Raw genomic sequence first — 18,315 nt, forward strand, 5'->3', positions numbered from 1 at the left:
CACTAAATGTCCCATCCCTCCAGAATCTACTCCAACCCTATCGCACCACCAGACCACTAAGATCCAGCAACAAAAATCACTTGCAGATCACTAAAGCCAGTAACTCTGCTGGTGAAGCACTATTCTTTTGCGCCATAGCCAAATTATGGAACTCACTCCCACCCACAATTACCTCCATACCATCATGCACCCACTTCAAAACTTTACTAAAAGTGCACCTAAAAACATGCTGACTATGCCCTTGCAACTCCCACTCTAATATCGTCCACCCCATCCATCCACTACCTTTCTTTCCACTCCACTAACTACCTTGATTATAGCAAGCTCAGATGCTCATAAGCCTCGTACTTATTATACAGCAGGAACTTCTCATTGTAACATTTGTTAATGTCTGTTATGTACTTCACAGATAAAGATTCTAGTTGTCTACTGATGTACTATGTTCTTCATCTGTAAATATGTTGTAAGTAATTGCTATGTTAAATTGTTAATCACTATGTAATCCAATGTAAATACTGTCTGTTTATTTTAACTGTGGAGCTTTTCTCCCTGGGCCTCCGCTGAAAATGGACCTACGTCCAGTCGGACACTCCCGGTCAACAAATTTAAATAAATAATAATAAATAAATAAATCTCTGTCTCGGAGCAAAATCTTTCTCATTGCGTCATTATTAATACCACCCACATGCCTGTCCTTTATCAACTCATCTCTCATATCACCAAATCTTCATGTTTTAGCCTTCTCAAGTCAGTTATATGTGCTGCAAAAGTTTCACCGGGCTTTTGATCCCTTGTGTAAAATAAGTGCCTTTCCACTGTAGTATTCATTTGGGATTACACATTTCTTTAAATTTATGTTTTAAACACGCAGGGTCTTCCCACATTTCAGCCAGTACCACAATATGGCGGTCTTTTCCCTTCCCTAAAAACACAGCAGGTACATACACAAATGAACACTCTCTTTCAGTGGCTTCTGAACCAGATAAATTAAGCAGAATAAATGTTTTTGTATGCGTCTTTGTCAGAAAAAGCAGCCTTTGTGAAAATGTTGTATTCCTTCTCAAACACTCTCCAATTTTCTGCAGTATTGTTATCAAACACAAGTGGTGTGGGCCTACGAAATCCTTCTGCCATGCCCACAGATTATAGTAAAACGCAATGCAGTCTTGGCCCTTGTAATTTTGTACAAATATGCACACACACCAGGTGCTTGTAATAATATACAAATGCACAATAAACTCTTCAAAATACTGTACTCTGTGAAATGTTCTCTGAATAACTGTACTTTGCAAAATAACTGCACTGTAACACTACACACACTTGCAAACACTTTGCACACTTCAAATACTTTGACTAGCTTTAGTTAATGTGAAAAAATAGTACATAGTGAAAAAAATGCAGTTGTTTTCTTTTTGTACATTTTATGTGATTCAGATATTGCTTCAAATGTTTTTGTAATCATTTTGAGTATTTTTATCAGTATGTCACAGTTTTGGGCATTTCGTTTAATAAAAATTTCATTTTGAGTGTTTGATTGCATCTTTTTACGTTTGTAGCAAAATAAATCATTGAAGTGAGTTTTAGTACCTGGAATTTGTTTCTGACTTGCTTTGTGAGTTGTTTGAGCAGTAGGGATGATCCACTCCTATACATTCCTCCAACTTTCACTGAGTGCCTCATGGTCTTGACCCTGGTTCTCATTCTGACACAACGTCGCTTGTCTTTTGTGCATTAAGAAGACAATGAGGCTTGGATGTTCATTTAAGTAATTTATTGAATACAAACACATCAGGATGGATGGCAGAAACATTGAACTTAAACAAACTATCCAACTGGCTACATACATGCATGCTCTCATTCTGGGTGCTCACTTAAAATGGTACTTTTGCTTGCACGTGCTCAGTACTTATATGCACATGCACACTGACTGAAATGCTTCTTAAAGGTATATCACTCACTCTGATCTACACCTGTTCTTATTTCAGTGTGTGTGGCCACTCTGAAAAGCCTTACTACTTTGGTCACACTGTCATTTGGATCAGTAATAATTTGACATAGTATAATTGGATTACCCCTTAAAAGAGTCTTACAGTATTTGGCTGGTGGTAGCAATATACCTTGAAATCTGGAGAGAAAGGACACAGTTGATGAGTCTGTGTCAGCCTTTTCTGTGTGTGTGTGTGTGTGTGTGTGTGTGTGTGTGTGTGTGTGTGTGTGTGTGTGTGTGTGTGTGTGTGTGTGTGTCAAAAATCAAATATTCAAGTGTGTGTGCCAGACACTTGGAAATGGGACACATTGCTCTAAAGTGGGTCATATTTGGGATCTGGACAGACAGATAGTCCAGTCCCACTGGAGCATGTTCCCTGTGTGCTCTTGGGGAAATGGTATTGGATTCAGAGACCTGCATTTGAAATAGTTTGTTAGTCCATTATTCCCGTATTTAGCCTCTCACCGGTGAGGATTGGGGCCCCTTTATTACTGGCTTGGGGTAAAGAGGGGCCATTACACATATACTCCTTTATTTTCTCTTTAGCACTCAGATTTGTTCCTCCGCTTGTTCTGTGAGATTCCCTTTCCTCTGCATTAATTTAACCTTTGTCAACTCCTTTAAATAATTTATATTACTTCTTCACCATATATGTTTATCTTTTATTTCAGTCCAATTTTTAAACTCCATTTTAATTTTATGACAGTCACTTTCTATAACTTCTGAAGATATTTCTATTTTCCCTAAGAACTCTGTAATAATTTCAACTACCCATTCCTTAAATTTATCTCTTTTTAACAGGTAGGTGGGAAAATGCCATTGTCTTATTTTTATTTCATTACCCTGTTTTTTATTTTTAGTTTTTATTGGTGCATGATCAGAAATAGTTTTTGGATATGTGTTGAAGCTTTCAATGAAATGCATATATTCCTGTGAAATTTATTTTTTGTAGTGTAGCCCAGCTATTATACCATGGGAAATATGTAAATCCTGTCCAAGTTAATACTATTGAATTCACATGTTCCATACCAAATATTTTCATAAAAGTTTTTTTCAGAAATCTGCCATCTTTTGTTATATTGTTCCTCCAAGGTCCCCCGACACATCCTCAATGTTGCAAATCAAATTCCAGTCCCCATCTGTAAATAATAATCCCTGCTGAAAGCTTATTATTTCTCCCATTTTTAAGCTCCGTAATACCAGTTTTCATTAGAATATAAATACTTAACATTGTAATCCTCCTGCCTTGCCAGTAGCGACTTACTACCACAAATCTACCATTTTTTGTATTTTTTCCTGTCCCTCGAGCAATTAGTATAATTACTGCCCTTTTCCTCTGTCCCCGATATTATTCTGAATATCCATTCTGAAATAGTTTCTATGTCAAATTCATTCACATGCTCATTTGTTTCCAAATGTGTAATGTGTCTCCTGCAGCATTGCTGTTTGTAGTCTGCATTTCTTAATGTAATTTGATAGTATTTCTTTTCTTTTTACCTATACCTGTTAGCCTATTCATTTCCAGGGTAATATAGACAGCATAGCCATCATGATAAAAAAATATATATATTGTTCCCAAGTGTTATAAGTGAAAGTTATTTTGAATGTGTATTTCTGGCTTTTGTGTTACATTTATATAATAATAATGTTTATCAAGCAGATCTTTTGTACAGCTCTTTCTTCATTTGAACCTATGTCACATTTTTCAAGACTTTTTGTTTTATTGAAAACCCTGAAACAAAAACTAAATAGAAAACACCTTCATCCTCTTTTATCTTGGAACAAACACGCAAAACTTATGTACATCTTCAAAATATGAAACGTAACCTTCCAGAAGAAAACAGTTGCCCTGAATTGACAGCTGCACCTACAGGCATTATCCAACCTAAAAGTACGATAACCTATGCTGAAGTACATGCAACAACCTATGCTCCTACTTACATTGATTGCTGTTTGCTCTTTTCTTATCTCTCTTCCCCTCCCAGATGTGAAAAACAGCGTGTATGCTTTCAGAAAACATTAACTTTTAGCCACAAGAAAAAGTGCACTGGCTATCTTTAAATAAAGCTAAATTGTACACTCTTCTGTTAACTGCATTAAAATATTAAGTCTGCTAGGGAGGTTGTTACCTGTTATTCACTTCCCAAAATGTCAAACTTAATTTTTTTTACTGAAGATTGTACCTTAAAATTTTACATTTCCCTCAGCAAAGAATTCTCAGAATTCTCAAGATTAACTGCTTGCACCTGCAGACAGCTTGCCTCCATGGAAATATTTCAGCAATGAGTCTTTGTTAATTTCACTCAGAAAAGAATCCACAGCTGTCCTCCACAGCAGACATCTCAACTCCAGTGAACATTTGCCAGTGGAAAACAAACAAGCTAATATTGTTACAGTTGTAAGAAGATTTTCATTTTTGTGGTTTTCATAATTTTGTCTTATTTTTAAAGCCTACATGTTTACAAAAACACCTGTTTACAGCATAAGTCAAAGGTATTAATTTAGACATTCACCCTTGTAAAATAAAAAGATAAAGTAACCTAATTCCACATATAATATAATCAGTGCACTTTTACACCTCACCCCCATACCAGCAGCCCAAGATCACAACATATGAACATTAAACTTGCTTTTGTCCAGCCTTTTTATTTTCTTTTGTTACACTGTAAAACCTGTATTTCTTGTAACTGATAAAGTACTTGTTTACCTTAATATCTTTAACACATGCAACAATCGCTGAAAAAACTCTCCCCACATTTAAAGTACCCCTGACTACACATTACACAAAACTGTGTTACTGTATATAAAATGCAGTTTATATCACAGAATGTTTTATACAAATACTAATTAGATTTTTTTTATAGTTTTCCCCCTTAGTGTCCTGCATTAATGACTTAAAGTGGAGTATATGCTTTGCAGTCCACCCATGCGTTTAATAAAGTCTACAAAAGTCCAGTGTTTTTCAGCCACTTTTTCGTGCAAAACCATATTTCACAAATGTGATAAGATGCTTTATAATCTTCCATTTATTCACTAATTTCAGTGTTGCCAGTCTTCTTCCAACACTAGACTGTGGTTGTCCAGTGTACTGCTGATTGTTCTACTCAACTGCTGTGTGTTTTTCTCTGTCAAGCATTTTCCTTTGGAGCATTGGAAAAGGTTTCACTGACAAAGTCTCTCTATGAAGCTAATCAGAAGAATGAGAAGCTGCTTGCTGAATCACATTTTGTTAGATAAACTTTATTTCCTCCTTAGCCTGTTCTGTATCAGAAAATTACTTTGATCTTCCAGGGGGAAAAAAAAACTTTGAAGACAGCTGGATACAGGAGCTTGAATCCTACATCTGCCCCTCGACATTCCCTGATTACTTGAATAAATTTGTTTCTGTTCTGCCTGGTGTACAGTGAATAATCATTTTCTACAAATACTCTACTATCTCCAGTTTTTAATACCTTACCGTTCTGCCACAGTTTTAAAAGGATCAACTGTTACTACTGGTTTGATTGCATCTTTACTAAATGAGGCTTGGCTGCTTTCCCATGGCCAGGTTCGGAGCATACACTCAGTGTGCCCTTTCAGTAAACAAATTCTGCTGTAAAACACTAGTCTAGTTGCTTATTTGTGCTTTCATAAAATTAATACAGTCTGTTGCTTGCAGAAAAGTTGATTTCTCTGCATGTTCTTTCCTCTAACTCTACTATTTTTTAAACAGTTCTTGAAAAAACTCATATTCAGGCATCTTTTCTTCATTGCATCCTCTGATTTTTGCAATTTTATCAGTTCATCTGAATGGCCAGTTAAAGCTTTTTCTGTTTTTTCCAACCTTTTTGTTGTTTGAATTGATGTATTCCTTCAATGTTTCTTTTATTTTAATCACCTGTGGGCACATTTGATTTGCTTTTTTTCCTCTAAATTACTGGACCTCATTTCTTGAACCAAGACTGAAGCTTGAATTGCTTTTTGCTCAAAAGCAACAGAATCATTCTCGGACAGTGTTTTCTCATCACATTTTCTGGTTGATTTTCTTTCAAGTTTTCCACATTTCTTCTTTGCTGGCATCCAGGCAATGTTTTACTCACCAGTAACTGAATTTTACCAAAAAAAAAAAAATTAATTGGTGCTTTTTTCGAGTTTCTGTTTTCACCCTGGGAAAGCTGAAGATGCGCTGTTGATCAGTATGCAGCCATCTTGAAAAGCCAGTATCTGTTTTTTTTCCTTTTCTTGTAAGATACCAAGCAGCCTATTCATGTGGCACACTGTACCTCATGCCTCTACCCTTCAAGTTTATAGTACATTGCCCAATCATGTGGCACACTGCACTTCATGCTTTTACTCTTCAAGGTTATAGTACCTTGGGAATAAATGAAAACTTGGTATTGATAGAAACCTAACATGAAAAGCCACCACTGTGCTCATATGATGGCCTAGATGTCTGTATGCTGTTTGTTTTCTCTTTTGAGCTGTAAACTTGCAGCCACAGTCTGTAAAGAAAGTGTGCTTATGTCTAGGCATTTGGCAGTCACAGTCCTTAAATATGCATGTAAGTTCAGCCATTACATATTATGCTGACCATAACGTGCAGATTTATAGTGAGGCTGAAAGGCTATAAGAAGAGCCACTGGAAAATTGCTGAAAAATAGTGCCAGAATTATTGTAAATTCCAGCGAAACAGTGATAAATAAAACACGTATAGTGCAAGCCCTTCATTGATAATTTGAGATTATTAATTTGCAGATACATTATATATACCAGAACAGAAGATAAGATGCAGCATAAAGTCCATTTCTGTGGCCTGTATGCATATGTGAAAATGCATTCTGTGCCAGCTGATATATATGCCCATCACAACTCAAATAGGAATAGCCTGACTCTATTCTGATGCTACGTACTGCAGTAAAAATTGAATACCATTATGGCATGCATAAACTGGCTACAATAAATAAAATAAGACAACTACAAACAGCATATGTATCAGAATCAGTACAAGATGCAACATAAGGTCTCTTTTGTGACCTGTTTACATATTGGTAAAGACTTTCTTTGCCACCAAATGCCTATCACAACTTACGTAGGAGTGCCCTGAATGTGCTCCTACACTATGTATATGAAAATAAACAACCATAAAGTCTATGAACTGCTGTACTAAAAAGCCATACAGGCGTGCACATTAATGACACCATAAATGTGACAGATTGTGGCAAAACTCCATTGCACAGGTAGATTTCAGAAGCAAAGCTAGGGTGAGGTGAAAGGGGCAGCCATTCTGTGTGCAAGGTGTTAGTGGGTGTGATTGGCAGATGTCAATCGGTTGGTAGTACATTACTATCTATACAGGCATTTCCAAGTGCTGGCATGGAATTGTGCTTTCTGTGTAGTATAGTCTGTAGCAAACTGCTTGCTACAGTTTTGTTTTTTTCTGCTGAAGTTAAGGGCACGCAACAAGGGAATCCAACCTGTTAATCTTTAGGGCACCAGCTTAGAGATCGGCACCAAATGGTAATGCACATAACCAGTACTGAGGAAATAATAACTGCCATCAAAATAAATAAAAAGCAGATGCTTTGTATGTTTTCAAGTTAGGTGTGTGTCTGTGCAGGAGCTGAGAACTTCAGTGCCAGCACGGATTTAATTGGGAACATGCAAAACTGGTATACCTCTCAATAGCTTTGCTGAGGAGCGTTTGACAAACCCAAAAATAATGCAGGTCAAAGGGCCAAAATCAGGGACAGCTTTTAAATATTAATTACTTCGTTGTCACCTCACAGCAAGAGGTTCTCTGGTTCGATTCTTGGTTGGAGCTCCTTCTGTGCAGAGTCTGCATGTCCTCCCTGTGGTCAAGTGAGTTTTAAAGATATGCAGGTAGGTGCGTGTGTGTATTTGTGTGCCTCCTGTGAAGGCTGGGCACCGGGCTGGCAACTCGACACTGTAAAAACACCACTGCCAGTCAGTCTGAGGACTGGGGATCCACTGTGGCAACCCCTAACTGGGAAAAGCCGAACAACATTGCTTACTTTAATTCATTTAAAATTAATAGAACTGTAAGTTTTTCAACATGCATTTTCTGAACAATCAGAAGTGAAACTGTTTGGAATTGTTGACTACCCATAATCCTTAGTCATTTTGTGGGGGACAGGGCACAAAATATAAGACAGAACAGACATTCTGTACTGCTTCAGTGACAGTGCAGTATCTGCACTAGGAATGCCAAGTTGTGGTCACAGCTGGAAGTCCTGAGTGTGTGGTGCTGGTATTTTAACTGCAACGAGTTACTTGTTATAGTTTCAGACTAAGAGTTTTTTTTCTTGTCCTTGAGTTTGAGGAACTGTACAGGGTGCCAGATCAGCTAGCTGGAGAATTATGGCACAGGGCAGTGGCAGAGCACCATAAAAATTGTGGAAATAGTGTTAAAATTGCACCTGTGATTTTCCAGTGCCCCTGGTTATAAATGAGAGAGCAAAGAAAACGGCTTAACTGAAGACACTTGAGTGTGACTGTTTCTCTTGTTTTACAGTATCAGTAAGGTTTGCACTTTGAATACTCAAAGCAAAAAAAGATTACTACATTGAAGAACTATGGTAACACATAACTATCTAATTTGCGGTGCCCCAACACATAATGTGAGAGGAGGGGCAAACAGACTTGAAGAGTTTGCATTACTTAGTTTACTTGTCAACATACATACTCTTACTTTCCATTTGTTAATCGAGACACGGTTTACATGTCTGCCACAGTGCAAAATCTTGTGTACTTATTAGCAGAACTAAATTAAGCATTTGAGACTTGGGATAGTTGGAAGATAGGACTTTGATTGGCTGCAGCACTCAAAAGGAGTCAAGAACTGAAACACATAATGGAAATGTTTGTCTTTTTTTCTTTCCTCTTTGAGACAGAAGCAGTAAACCCGATGCAGATCATGTTCAGTGTAATGAAAGGCAATCGACCAGACACCAGTGAAGAAAGCTTACCTGCAAACATCCCCTTTCGAGAGGTTTTGGTCCAACTTATGTCAAGTGGATGGGCAGAAAATCCAGATGAAAGGCCGCCTTTTCTAAGTGAGTTTTACCATAAAATATATTTTGCATAATTTTGCAAATTTAGCAGTTATAGTGTAAGAATGCAATTTAAATACTTGGCATCCATTGATGTTTTTGTTGTCAGTTAGTAGCACTCTGATTCCTGAGGCTGAAGAAAGCCAAAACCAGTCTTAAAATGAGGAGTCATTCACAGTCAAGTAGTGTAAGTTCGGTAAAGCAGTAGTACATGGACTGTGAAACATGATCTGACATTTCAGATAAAAATTTTTCATGCTTTCCATTCTAAATATTGACATAACATGTGTAAATACAAATATATAACAACCAGCACACTTGTAATATGTTGCATAGTTTTTGAACTAGGAAGTAATCCAAGATGAATAAAGCACTACACGTAGGAGCTGTCTTTAGTATAGTTGCCTAACTTACAAAGAGTAGATTGAATATTGTCTTTTCCATGTGTCTTCAACTGATGGGGTTTCAGATCCAGCATCAGCCACTCTACAGACTTTTGGATTCAAGTCTCAGACGCCTTCCCTTACCCACAGTTCTCCATTTACAGAATAACGTCAGATTTCATTTGCTGTTAGAACACTTCAGACACTGATTTCTTGGCTCAGTATGTGAAGGATATTTGTCAGATAAAGTACTTATTTGGTGTACCTATTTACTAGCTCTCCACCTAAGATATTATCTTTAGTGGATTTCTTCATCCTTTCTGTGCTCCCCATTCAAAAAAAAAATGCTCCTTCATCAGAGTTGGCTAGTTGTTTCCCACACTTTGGCTACAGATCACTTTTTGGTTTCTCTAAAACTGTTGGTGTAGTTATTGTTGATATTTATTGTGCTGTTTACTGGACTACTTTTGGAGTTACTGTGGATGTTCTTCGTGTTTCACTGTTGCAGTCATCACCCTTGGGTTATCTGCCTGCAGGTAGCCCTCAGTCAGCCCGAATACCAGAGTCTTCGAATTTCTGCGTCGGATGCTGTCACCTCTTCCATGACGTCAGGTCATCAGGGGTATAAAACATGCATTTGACGCCATTACATTAGCTTACCTTGCCGTGCAGGAGCCCGAAGCAGAAGCAGTTCGCAAGTGCCAGTCGGCCGCTACCTGAAATTTTCGTTTTTCGAGTTTAGTACCCTGTTGGGGATCCTTTTTTCTTGCTCTAGCCAATGTCAGAAAAAGTTAACGATTGTCTTGCCTGTGGAAAGCAAATACCTCACAGAGATTTTCATTCTTACTGCATCACCTGTTTAGGCCAAGACCACGATGTTCCCTGCTGTCGGTTTTGTAACTTGTTCGACACCCGAACTATTCTTCATTGGGATATCTTTGTCACTAAATTCTTTCACTGTTCTCCATATTCTGAAATGGCTTCGTTAAGCCATCTGACTACTGATCTTCTGAAAAAACGTAAGGATAAAGACGGAAACAGGCCGCATAGGTCCAAACCTGCCGACGACGCTTCCGTTAAGCTAGTCGCCAACCCGCCAGTACTCAGTGAGGTACTTTTGTAGCCCCTGATACCCACTTCTACAGATTCGCAGGCCTCTACTGAGACCCATTCAGAGTCCGGTATGCCGCTAGATGCTTCTTCGACTATAGAACCTGTGGATGTCTCTACCTTGGATGGGTCCGGAGCCGCTGTGCAGGCACTGGCTTCTGAGGGTGTATTCAGACCTTCTGATGTTCATATTAAACTGACTGCTTCATTTTTGACTGAAACTACCAAATTTCTCAGGCCCAGATCATGCCTCAAAAACAAATGCTTAGAATGGCTGAAGACCTTATTACTTTAATTAGGGGAAGCCTGCCTTCCCCCTCTAAAAGACAAAGAATTGATTTTCTTTCTGATTCTACAGACCATGAGTCTGATGACTCTGACCCCTCTCTTTACCAGGACATACCCTTATCCACCTATGAGGATTGAGATGCAGAGGATTCCATTCCCTCTGCCTCCCCTCCAGAGGACTTTTCTTTCGCTGAAACCTTGCATACCCTAAGAGAGCATTTCCGCTGGGAATGCCAGGACTACCCTCAGTCCAAAAAGAGACTCAAGGAATTTTTAGACTTGCCTCAGCACAGGCCTATAGCTATACCCCCTATCCTGGATATTGTAGATGATGTCTTCATGGAATCAAGTCTTACACTTGATACTTTACCTCCAGCTCCTAGAAAGCATGACAGGTACTACAGAGTACTTGACTCTCACAAATTTCTCTTTAAAAATCCTACTGCGGACCCAAAGACCATTTCTCAGGGACCTAAAGGTATAAAGGCTACTACAGCCAAAAACCCTACTCCTTCGGACAGGGATTCTAGGGCTTTAGACAGATGGGGTAAGAAGGTATATACCTCTGCAACTCTTGCCATTAGGACTTTAAATTGCCAGTTTCACATGTTGAAGTACCAGCAGCATATTATGGAACTAATTAAACAAAAAATGTTGATCTGATTGTGCAGAAAATAAAGATTTACAGGAGTTAGTGCATTCTACAAACCAAGTTGCTAAACATACTTTGCAGTATGGTTTTGTTGCCTTAGAAGCATCTTGCAGGGCTGCTGTCACTGGGACTGTTCTGAGAAGGCATGCTTGGCAGAAGGAAGAAATCTTGCCAGACCATGTCAAAGCAAAATTACTAGATGCTCCATTAATCCAAGAATATTTGTTTGGCAAAAAAGCAGAAGTAGTTCTTAAAAAGATAAATCTATGCAAACTGTTAAAGATTTCTTACAGGTACAGCCACCTAGATTCAGCAGGCATTGGCCTTCAAAAACTGGTCCTTTCCAGTCCCTCCCAGGCCTTCTCAATCCAAACCCAGGGGCAACAGACCACAAAGACTACAGTCTCAGGGTACGCACAGATCTAAACAGTGGAGTGCTCCCACCTCAAAAACAGGGAGTAGTAAGCCACCCTCTTATGGAAAATGTTCACAATGACTTGCCCTTCATTCTTCCAAGCCATGCCCAAGTACTTGCACCCCTAGAAGGAAAACTCGCCTTGCATGCAAAAAAATGAGAATACATTACCCAGGACCGATGAGTCTTAAACAGTGTATCCCAGGGATACAGATTCTACTTCCACTCACTGCCAACCCCTACTTTCTCTTCTCATTATCAGGGCTATTCAACCTGTTCCAACAGAGCAAAGGGGACAGGGTTTCTACTCCAAACGGTTTCTGGTGCCCAGAAAAGAGAACTCTTGGCGCCCTATTCTGGATATGTCAATTCTCAACACCTTCCTGGTGGCACCAAAGTTCAAAATGCTTACACTCCAACAGCTACTTCCTATGCTAGCCAAGGACTCCTAGACTTAAAAGAAGCTTATCTGCACATCGCCATAAGGGAGTCTTGCAGGAAATATCTACGTTTCAGGGCAGGCTCTATGCACTATCCGTTTTCTGCGCTTCCCTTTGGCTTATCTACTGCGCCCAGGGTATTCACAAAGTGCCTGGCTCCAGCCATTGCATACTGCAGGCAGAGAAACATTCAGATTTTCCCATACTTGGACAATTGCCTGATTCAGGCGGGCAGTCAGGAATTGCTACTTCAGCACCTGACATTTGTAAAGAGACTCCTAACTTCCCTGGGGTATACCATCAATGAAAAGAAATCACATCTGGTATTCAGCCAAAAAATTGTATTCCTGGGAGCAAGTTTCAACACAACTTCCCAGATGGCATTCCTCACTCCAGAAAAGCAGGTTTATTTGACAAATTACTTCAAACTACTGGCCACCCAAACCTGGCTATCTGCAAGAAAAATACTGCAAGCCCTAGGGTTCATGGCCTCATGCATTCTCCTAATTCCATATGCAAGACTGCATATGAGGAAACTTCAGTGGTACTTAAAAAGTCTCTGGTGTCAACATTCTCAGGACCTGGAAACAGTGATCCCTATCATCCCTTGCCTAAGGACAGAATTCCTTTTGTGGGCAGAGGTCGGCATCCACAACAAGGGACTCCCTTTCACTCAACCCCCTCCCCCCGCCGCCCAAACCCTGACAACAGATGCATCAGACTATGCATGGGGGGCTCCCATGGCAGGCAAATGCATTCAAGGCAAATGGAGCCCAGTACAAATCCACCTGCATATCAATCAAAAAGAAATGTTAGCTGTACAGAATGCACTGACAGCCTTTAAATACCTTATCCTTCCAGGACAACTCTTGATAAAGACAGACAACACCACAGTTATGTGGCACATAAACAAGCAGGGGGGAACTCATTCCTACCCGCTGTGCAGGTTAGCCATGGCTCTGTGGAACACACCCTTGAGCAACCAAGTGCATCAGCAAGCTCAATTCCTGACAGGCAAACAAAATTCACTGGCAGATGACTTAGGCAGAAATCTAATGGACCCACACAAGTGGAAACTGGAACCCAACTCATTCAAGCTTCTAATCCAAAGGTGGGGGACACCAGAGGTGGACCTCTTTGCTTCCCCCCAAAACCATCAATTGAGCAATATTTGCACCAGAACTCCCCACAGCCAAGCATGGAAAGTGGATGCTCTATCCTTTACATGGGAAAACATCTCAATCTATGCCTTTCCCCCTCTGCCCCTCCTCTCAAAAGTACTACTCAAGATCAAACAGGACAGGTCAAAGATAATCCTTATTGCATCAGACTGGCCGCGCCAGCACTGGTATCCACTTTTACGCAGTCTGACAACAGTGCCACCCTGGCACCTACATCAGACCCCCTCTCTGCTGTCCCAGCAGGAGGGCCAGATTTTGCATCCTCATCTGCAAACCCTGAACCTAGCAGCCTGGCTTATTCCCTGAATACATCACCAGCAACCCTCAGCAAACAGGTGCTGGATGTCATCCTTGAGGCCAGGAGGCCTAGTACTAGGAAATCCTATTCAGAAAAGTGGAAAAGATACTGTTCTTGGAGCCAGTCTCAGGGAAAGGACACAGCTGTGCCCACCGTACCTCAGATCCTAGATTGTCTAGCAGAGCTGCTCCACAAAGGCCTTTCCTTCTCATCAATTAAGATGCATGCCTTTGCCACCTCAGCTCATTACAATACTGAGCCACTCCTCTTCTCTCACCCTCTAGTCAAACAGTTCCTGAGAGGAGCTAACAATTTAAAACCCCCGAAGAGAGCTCCCACTCCTGCCTGGGACCTTAACTTTGTACTAGAGAAGCCCACGCTTCCCCCTTTTGAGCCTGCTGCCACAGCAGAGTTAAAGTTCCTCTCTTGGAAAACAGCCTTTCTTCTAGCCATCACTTCAGCAAGAGGAGTGTCTGAGTTACAGGCCCTTATGGCTGTGGAACCCTTCATTATCTTCCATGCAAACAGGGTTTCCCTCAGGACTAACCCATCATTTATGCCCAAGGTGGTATCCAGTGTGGCTTTAAACCAATCCATCAATTTACCAACCTTTTTTCCTAACTCTCAGAATAAAGGGGGAAGGATCCTGCACTCCTTGGACATGCACAGACAGCTTAGGTTCTACCTTGACAGGACCAAACCTTTCAGAAAATCTGACCACCTGCTAGTCAGTTTTGCTACAGGGGCAGAGGGCAAGGCCATTTCAATGCAAACCATCTCCAAATGGATAACACATTGCATCCATTTCTGCTACAAACACCATGGAAAACCTACCTCACAGGGGATCAAAACCCATTCCACTAGGGCTACCTCAACCTCTACAGCATTTTTCAGAGGAGTCCTTACCAGGGACATCCTGGAAGCTGCAATCTGGAGTTCAGTGCACACCTTCACCAAGCATTACCACTTACCTATCTTTTCTAAATCCAGAGCTGGATTTGCTACAGCAGTCTTGCAAGGCGTGCTAGCCAGCCCTAACACTTCTTATCTGCCTCCACCCTTCCTCAGGTTTGGGAATCAACCCAAGTGTGATGACTGCAACAGTGAAACACAAAGAACATAGTACCATTGTGTACACTTACCATAAATGTAGATGTTTGAGGGTATTCACTGTTGCAGTTCTGGTTACCCTCCCTCCAGCCCCCTGACCTTTCTATACTTTCTACCTATCCTTTTTTTTTTTTTTTTTGGCCATATCTTATGGCAATGGTATTTACTTTTCACTGCAGGTGTACCACACCATGAATTGCTTCCTATTTTGGGGGCTCCTGACATCTGGGGCATGAAAAACTGATGTAATGGCACTGGCTGCTTGTTTTATACCCCTGACGACCTGACATCATGGAAGAGGCGACAGCATCCGACACAGAAATCCCAAGACTCTGGTATTTGGGCCGACTAAGGGTTACCTTGCAGGCAGATAACCCAAGTGTGATGACTGCAGCATTGAATACACTCGAACATCTACATTTATGGTAAGTGTACACAACTGTACTTTATTCCTGCTGCTGCTGCTTTTAATTTCTTTTGCAGTTGGGGGTATTGGTGGTCCTGATGTTTTACAAGGCTTCTGAATGTGTTTGCTGCTTATGAGCTGCACATCTGGAGGAGGATTGCTCTGCCTATTTTGCCTTCAGGGCTAGAGATCTTATCAATAGGATATGTAAACTAATCTTTAAGGGGCTTTTCTTCCTCTGTTAAGAAGGCATCCAGTAAGACCCAGGTGGAGAAATCCAAGGAAAAAGAGAGAGAGAAAGATAAGGGAGAGAGAGATGAGGAGCAGGAGAAAGAAACAAAAAGGAGTCTTAGAGGAAATGCTCTCCCAATCCATCCTGCCCATCAGGACTGGCTCCGAAAGTACCAATTCATCCCACTGGTCCTCAGAATCTGAGCCCATCCCGAGTTAGGTCTCCAACTCCTCCTTGTCCAGAGACCAGATTCTCCCTAGATCTTGTTAACCCCAGGCCTAGGTTCCCTTTTTGTAGGAGAGATCCTTCCAGAGGGTATTGATTCCCCTTTCTATTGCTTCTGCCCTGAGATCAGTGCAGTCCTCTTGGAGCCTGTCCAAAGCAGATGTTAACAGAATGATGAGGAAGTTGTTGAGGACCCAGATTTAGCTGGGGGGTCCTCCCAGTGCCGACCTCTGTCAGAGGGTTGGGAGTTGTCCCTCCATCTCCTTTGATCGTGACTCGTCCTCTGATCCGCCAATTGAATTCAGTGGCCATGGATCCAAGTGGACACTAATGTATATCTGTGTCAAGTTCAAAACACTGATTCTTTTCATCTCTGAATATGTCCTGTCCTGATCAACTCTGACTACTTCAGATTTTGAAGGGTGTCAGAACCGAGAGATCTGAGCAAGTGCTGGGGGGGTTGGGTCAAATCCAAAGCTTTTTTCTCCATCGCTCCCTCTCAGCACATCAGCTGTTGAAAGCTTGGCTCCAGCTTCAGCTTCGGATGGGAGCCAAATGGTGTCTTGGAGCTTGCTGTTGTCAGGTTCCTCAGAAACTGCAGGTGCCATTTTGAGACCTGTCTCTGTGTTGGCATTTGAAGCTTTTGAGAGAATGTTTTCACAGTCTAGGGAGCAGGGAGTCCTTTCCTCACCTGGATCTGTTCCTGCCCCAACTGAGCTCTACAGGTCCCCTGTTTTCTCTTCCTGTCTGGTCAGAACAGCAGCCCCCACCCCCAAGTGTTAAGGCAGTCCAAACTGTGAACTCCCTATCTGCTTTGGAGTTCTCTCCAGAGGATCCTGCTGGGGAGGTACACCGCAAGCAGTCATGCAGAAAGAGGCATGTGGACTCCCCTCAGGAGTCCCTTACCAAAGGTAATAATTTCGATGAGGGGGAGGCATGTGGACTCCCCTCAGAAGTCCCTTACTAAAGGTAATAATTTCGATGGGGGGGGTCCACCTAGATCCCCCTGGAAGATGTTTCCTTTGGTGAGATAATAGAGATGCTGTGATACTGAGACAGTAGGGTGAGTGGTCCACTGACTCTGCCTCCTAGGAGGAATGTGTACTCATCAAGGCTTTTGGGTCTGACCCATCTACTTCTTGGCTGGTCCTTCCCACAGGCAAACTAGTGGACCTGGTTTCAAAGTGGGCTTAGAAAGAACTAGGTGTGGTTGAACCAATTCCCCACAAGCCTGAGAAGATGTTGGTTTCTCCAAAAGACAACTTTTCTGGAGCAAGGATCCTATGGTAGGACTCCATGGTGGTAGCATTGGCCACCAAGAAGGAGCTAGCTGGCTGAGGAAAACTGTCCATGCCACTAATAGAGGGTCTAAGGCAAGGGAAAGATTTCAAAAGGGGTATATGCTTTAGTCACCTTCACTTTCAGGGCACTGAATTACTTGGTCCATCTAACATGCTTTCAGAGGGAAGCAAAAGAATTATCCAAGTCCCACTTCAGGTTCTTTTCTGCAGAAGACAGAAAATCGCTGGATACACAGCTGGCCAACCACCAGTCTCTGTCAAATATGTCCATGTGCATTATTTATAATGCTACTGATGGCACATTGAGAGAGGCAGACACCGGCATAGCTGTGCATTGGCATGCTTGGATGCATCTCTGCAACTCTGTTGAACACTTTAACATCTTTCGTTAATGTCAGATATGATGGTGTCACTCTGAGCTGAAGGATAAAGAGATGCTGTCTAGAAATGAAGAGGATGGCAAGTCCTTGTCTGCTGTTAGAATAGGCTTTTCTGCCCCCCCAGCTGACCTTTTCCAGGACCCAAAAAAGGGGCAAGAAATGTTGTGGTCCCATAAGTCTCAAGACTTCACTCCAGACACTTCTAGAGATAAGCCCTCCAGAGGCAGAGGGGGAAATAATTATAAAGGACATTGCCCCTGTGTCAGATGTTGACCACAAAATCAAGACTTTTGGGGGTCCCTTCTCCAAAAGACCTTTTCAGAACTCCTAAATGGTTACCCATCAGCTGTGCTCTGGATGCAGTCTGATGGCACTTGTCTCTGCACCCCTCAGCCTATACAACCATCACTTAAGATTTATGGGTGCAGAACATCATAACCAGAGGCTATATTATTCCAATCCTTTATCGTCCCCCCTACTCAAAAAGTCTTCCCAATGTCCCACCCATGTAATGGAAAGCTGTAGCACAAGAAATAAAAAGCTGTTGCTGCTAGACAAACGAGTCATCCAGGAGGTCCCACCAGACCAGAAGAGTTCTGGAGTCTGTTCAAGATTCTTTATGGAGCCAAAGAAAAAACAGGGACATCAAGCCCATACTGGACCTCAGCCACTTAAACCAGTATGTGAAACTGACAAAGTTCTAGATGGTCAGGGTTCATTCCATTCTTCCATATTTAAGGAAAGATGATTTAATGTGCTTGATAGACCTCCAGGATGTATACCATCACATCAAGATGAACAGGCACTGTAGGAGGTTCTTCCTCCTTCATTTGGGAGCCAGACATTTCCATTTTAGAG

The 18,315-nt window shown here is 41.4% G+C and overlaps 1 protein-coding gene across 1 annotated transcript in view; it reads left to right on the forward strand.

Moving 5' to 3' along the window:
* The window catches only part of RIPK2 (receptor interacting serine/threonine kinase 2), a 1,193,837-nt gene that overhangs the window by 751,257 nt on the left and 424,265 nt on the right, over nucleotides 1–18,315 (forward strand). The window contains exon 6 of the mRNA XM_044065388.1: nucleotides 8,878–9,039. Within this exon, the coding sequence (XP_043921323.1) occupies nucleotides 8,878–9,039 (162 nt within the window). The remainder of the gene's footprint in view (nucleotides 1–8,877; nucleotides 9,040–18,315) is intronic.

This window comes from Protopterus annectens, chromosome 3.part0 (assembly GCF_019279795.1).
Source record: "Protopterus annectens isolate FY-2018-M chromosome 3.part0, PAN1.0, whole genome shotgun sequence".
In the NCBI taxonomy this organism is placed as follows: domain Eukaryota; kingdom Metazoa; phylum Chordata; order Ceratodontiformes; family Protopteridae; genus Protopterus; species Protopterus annectens.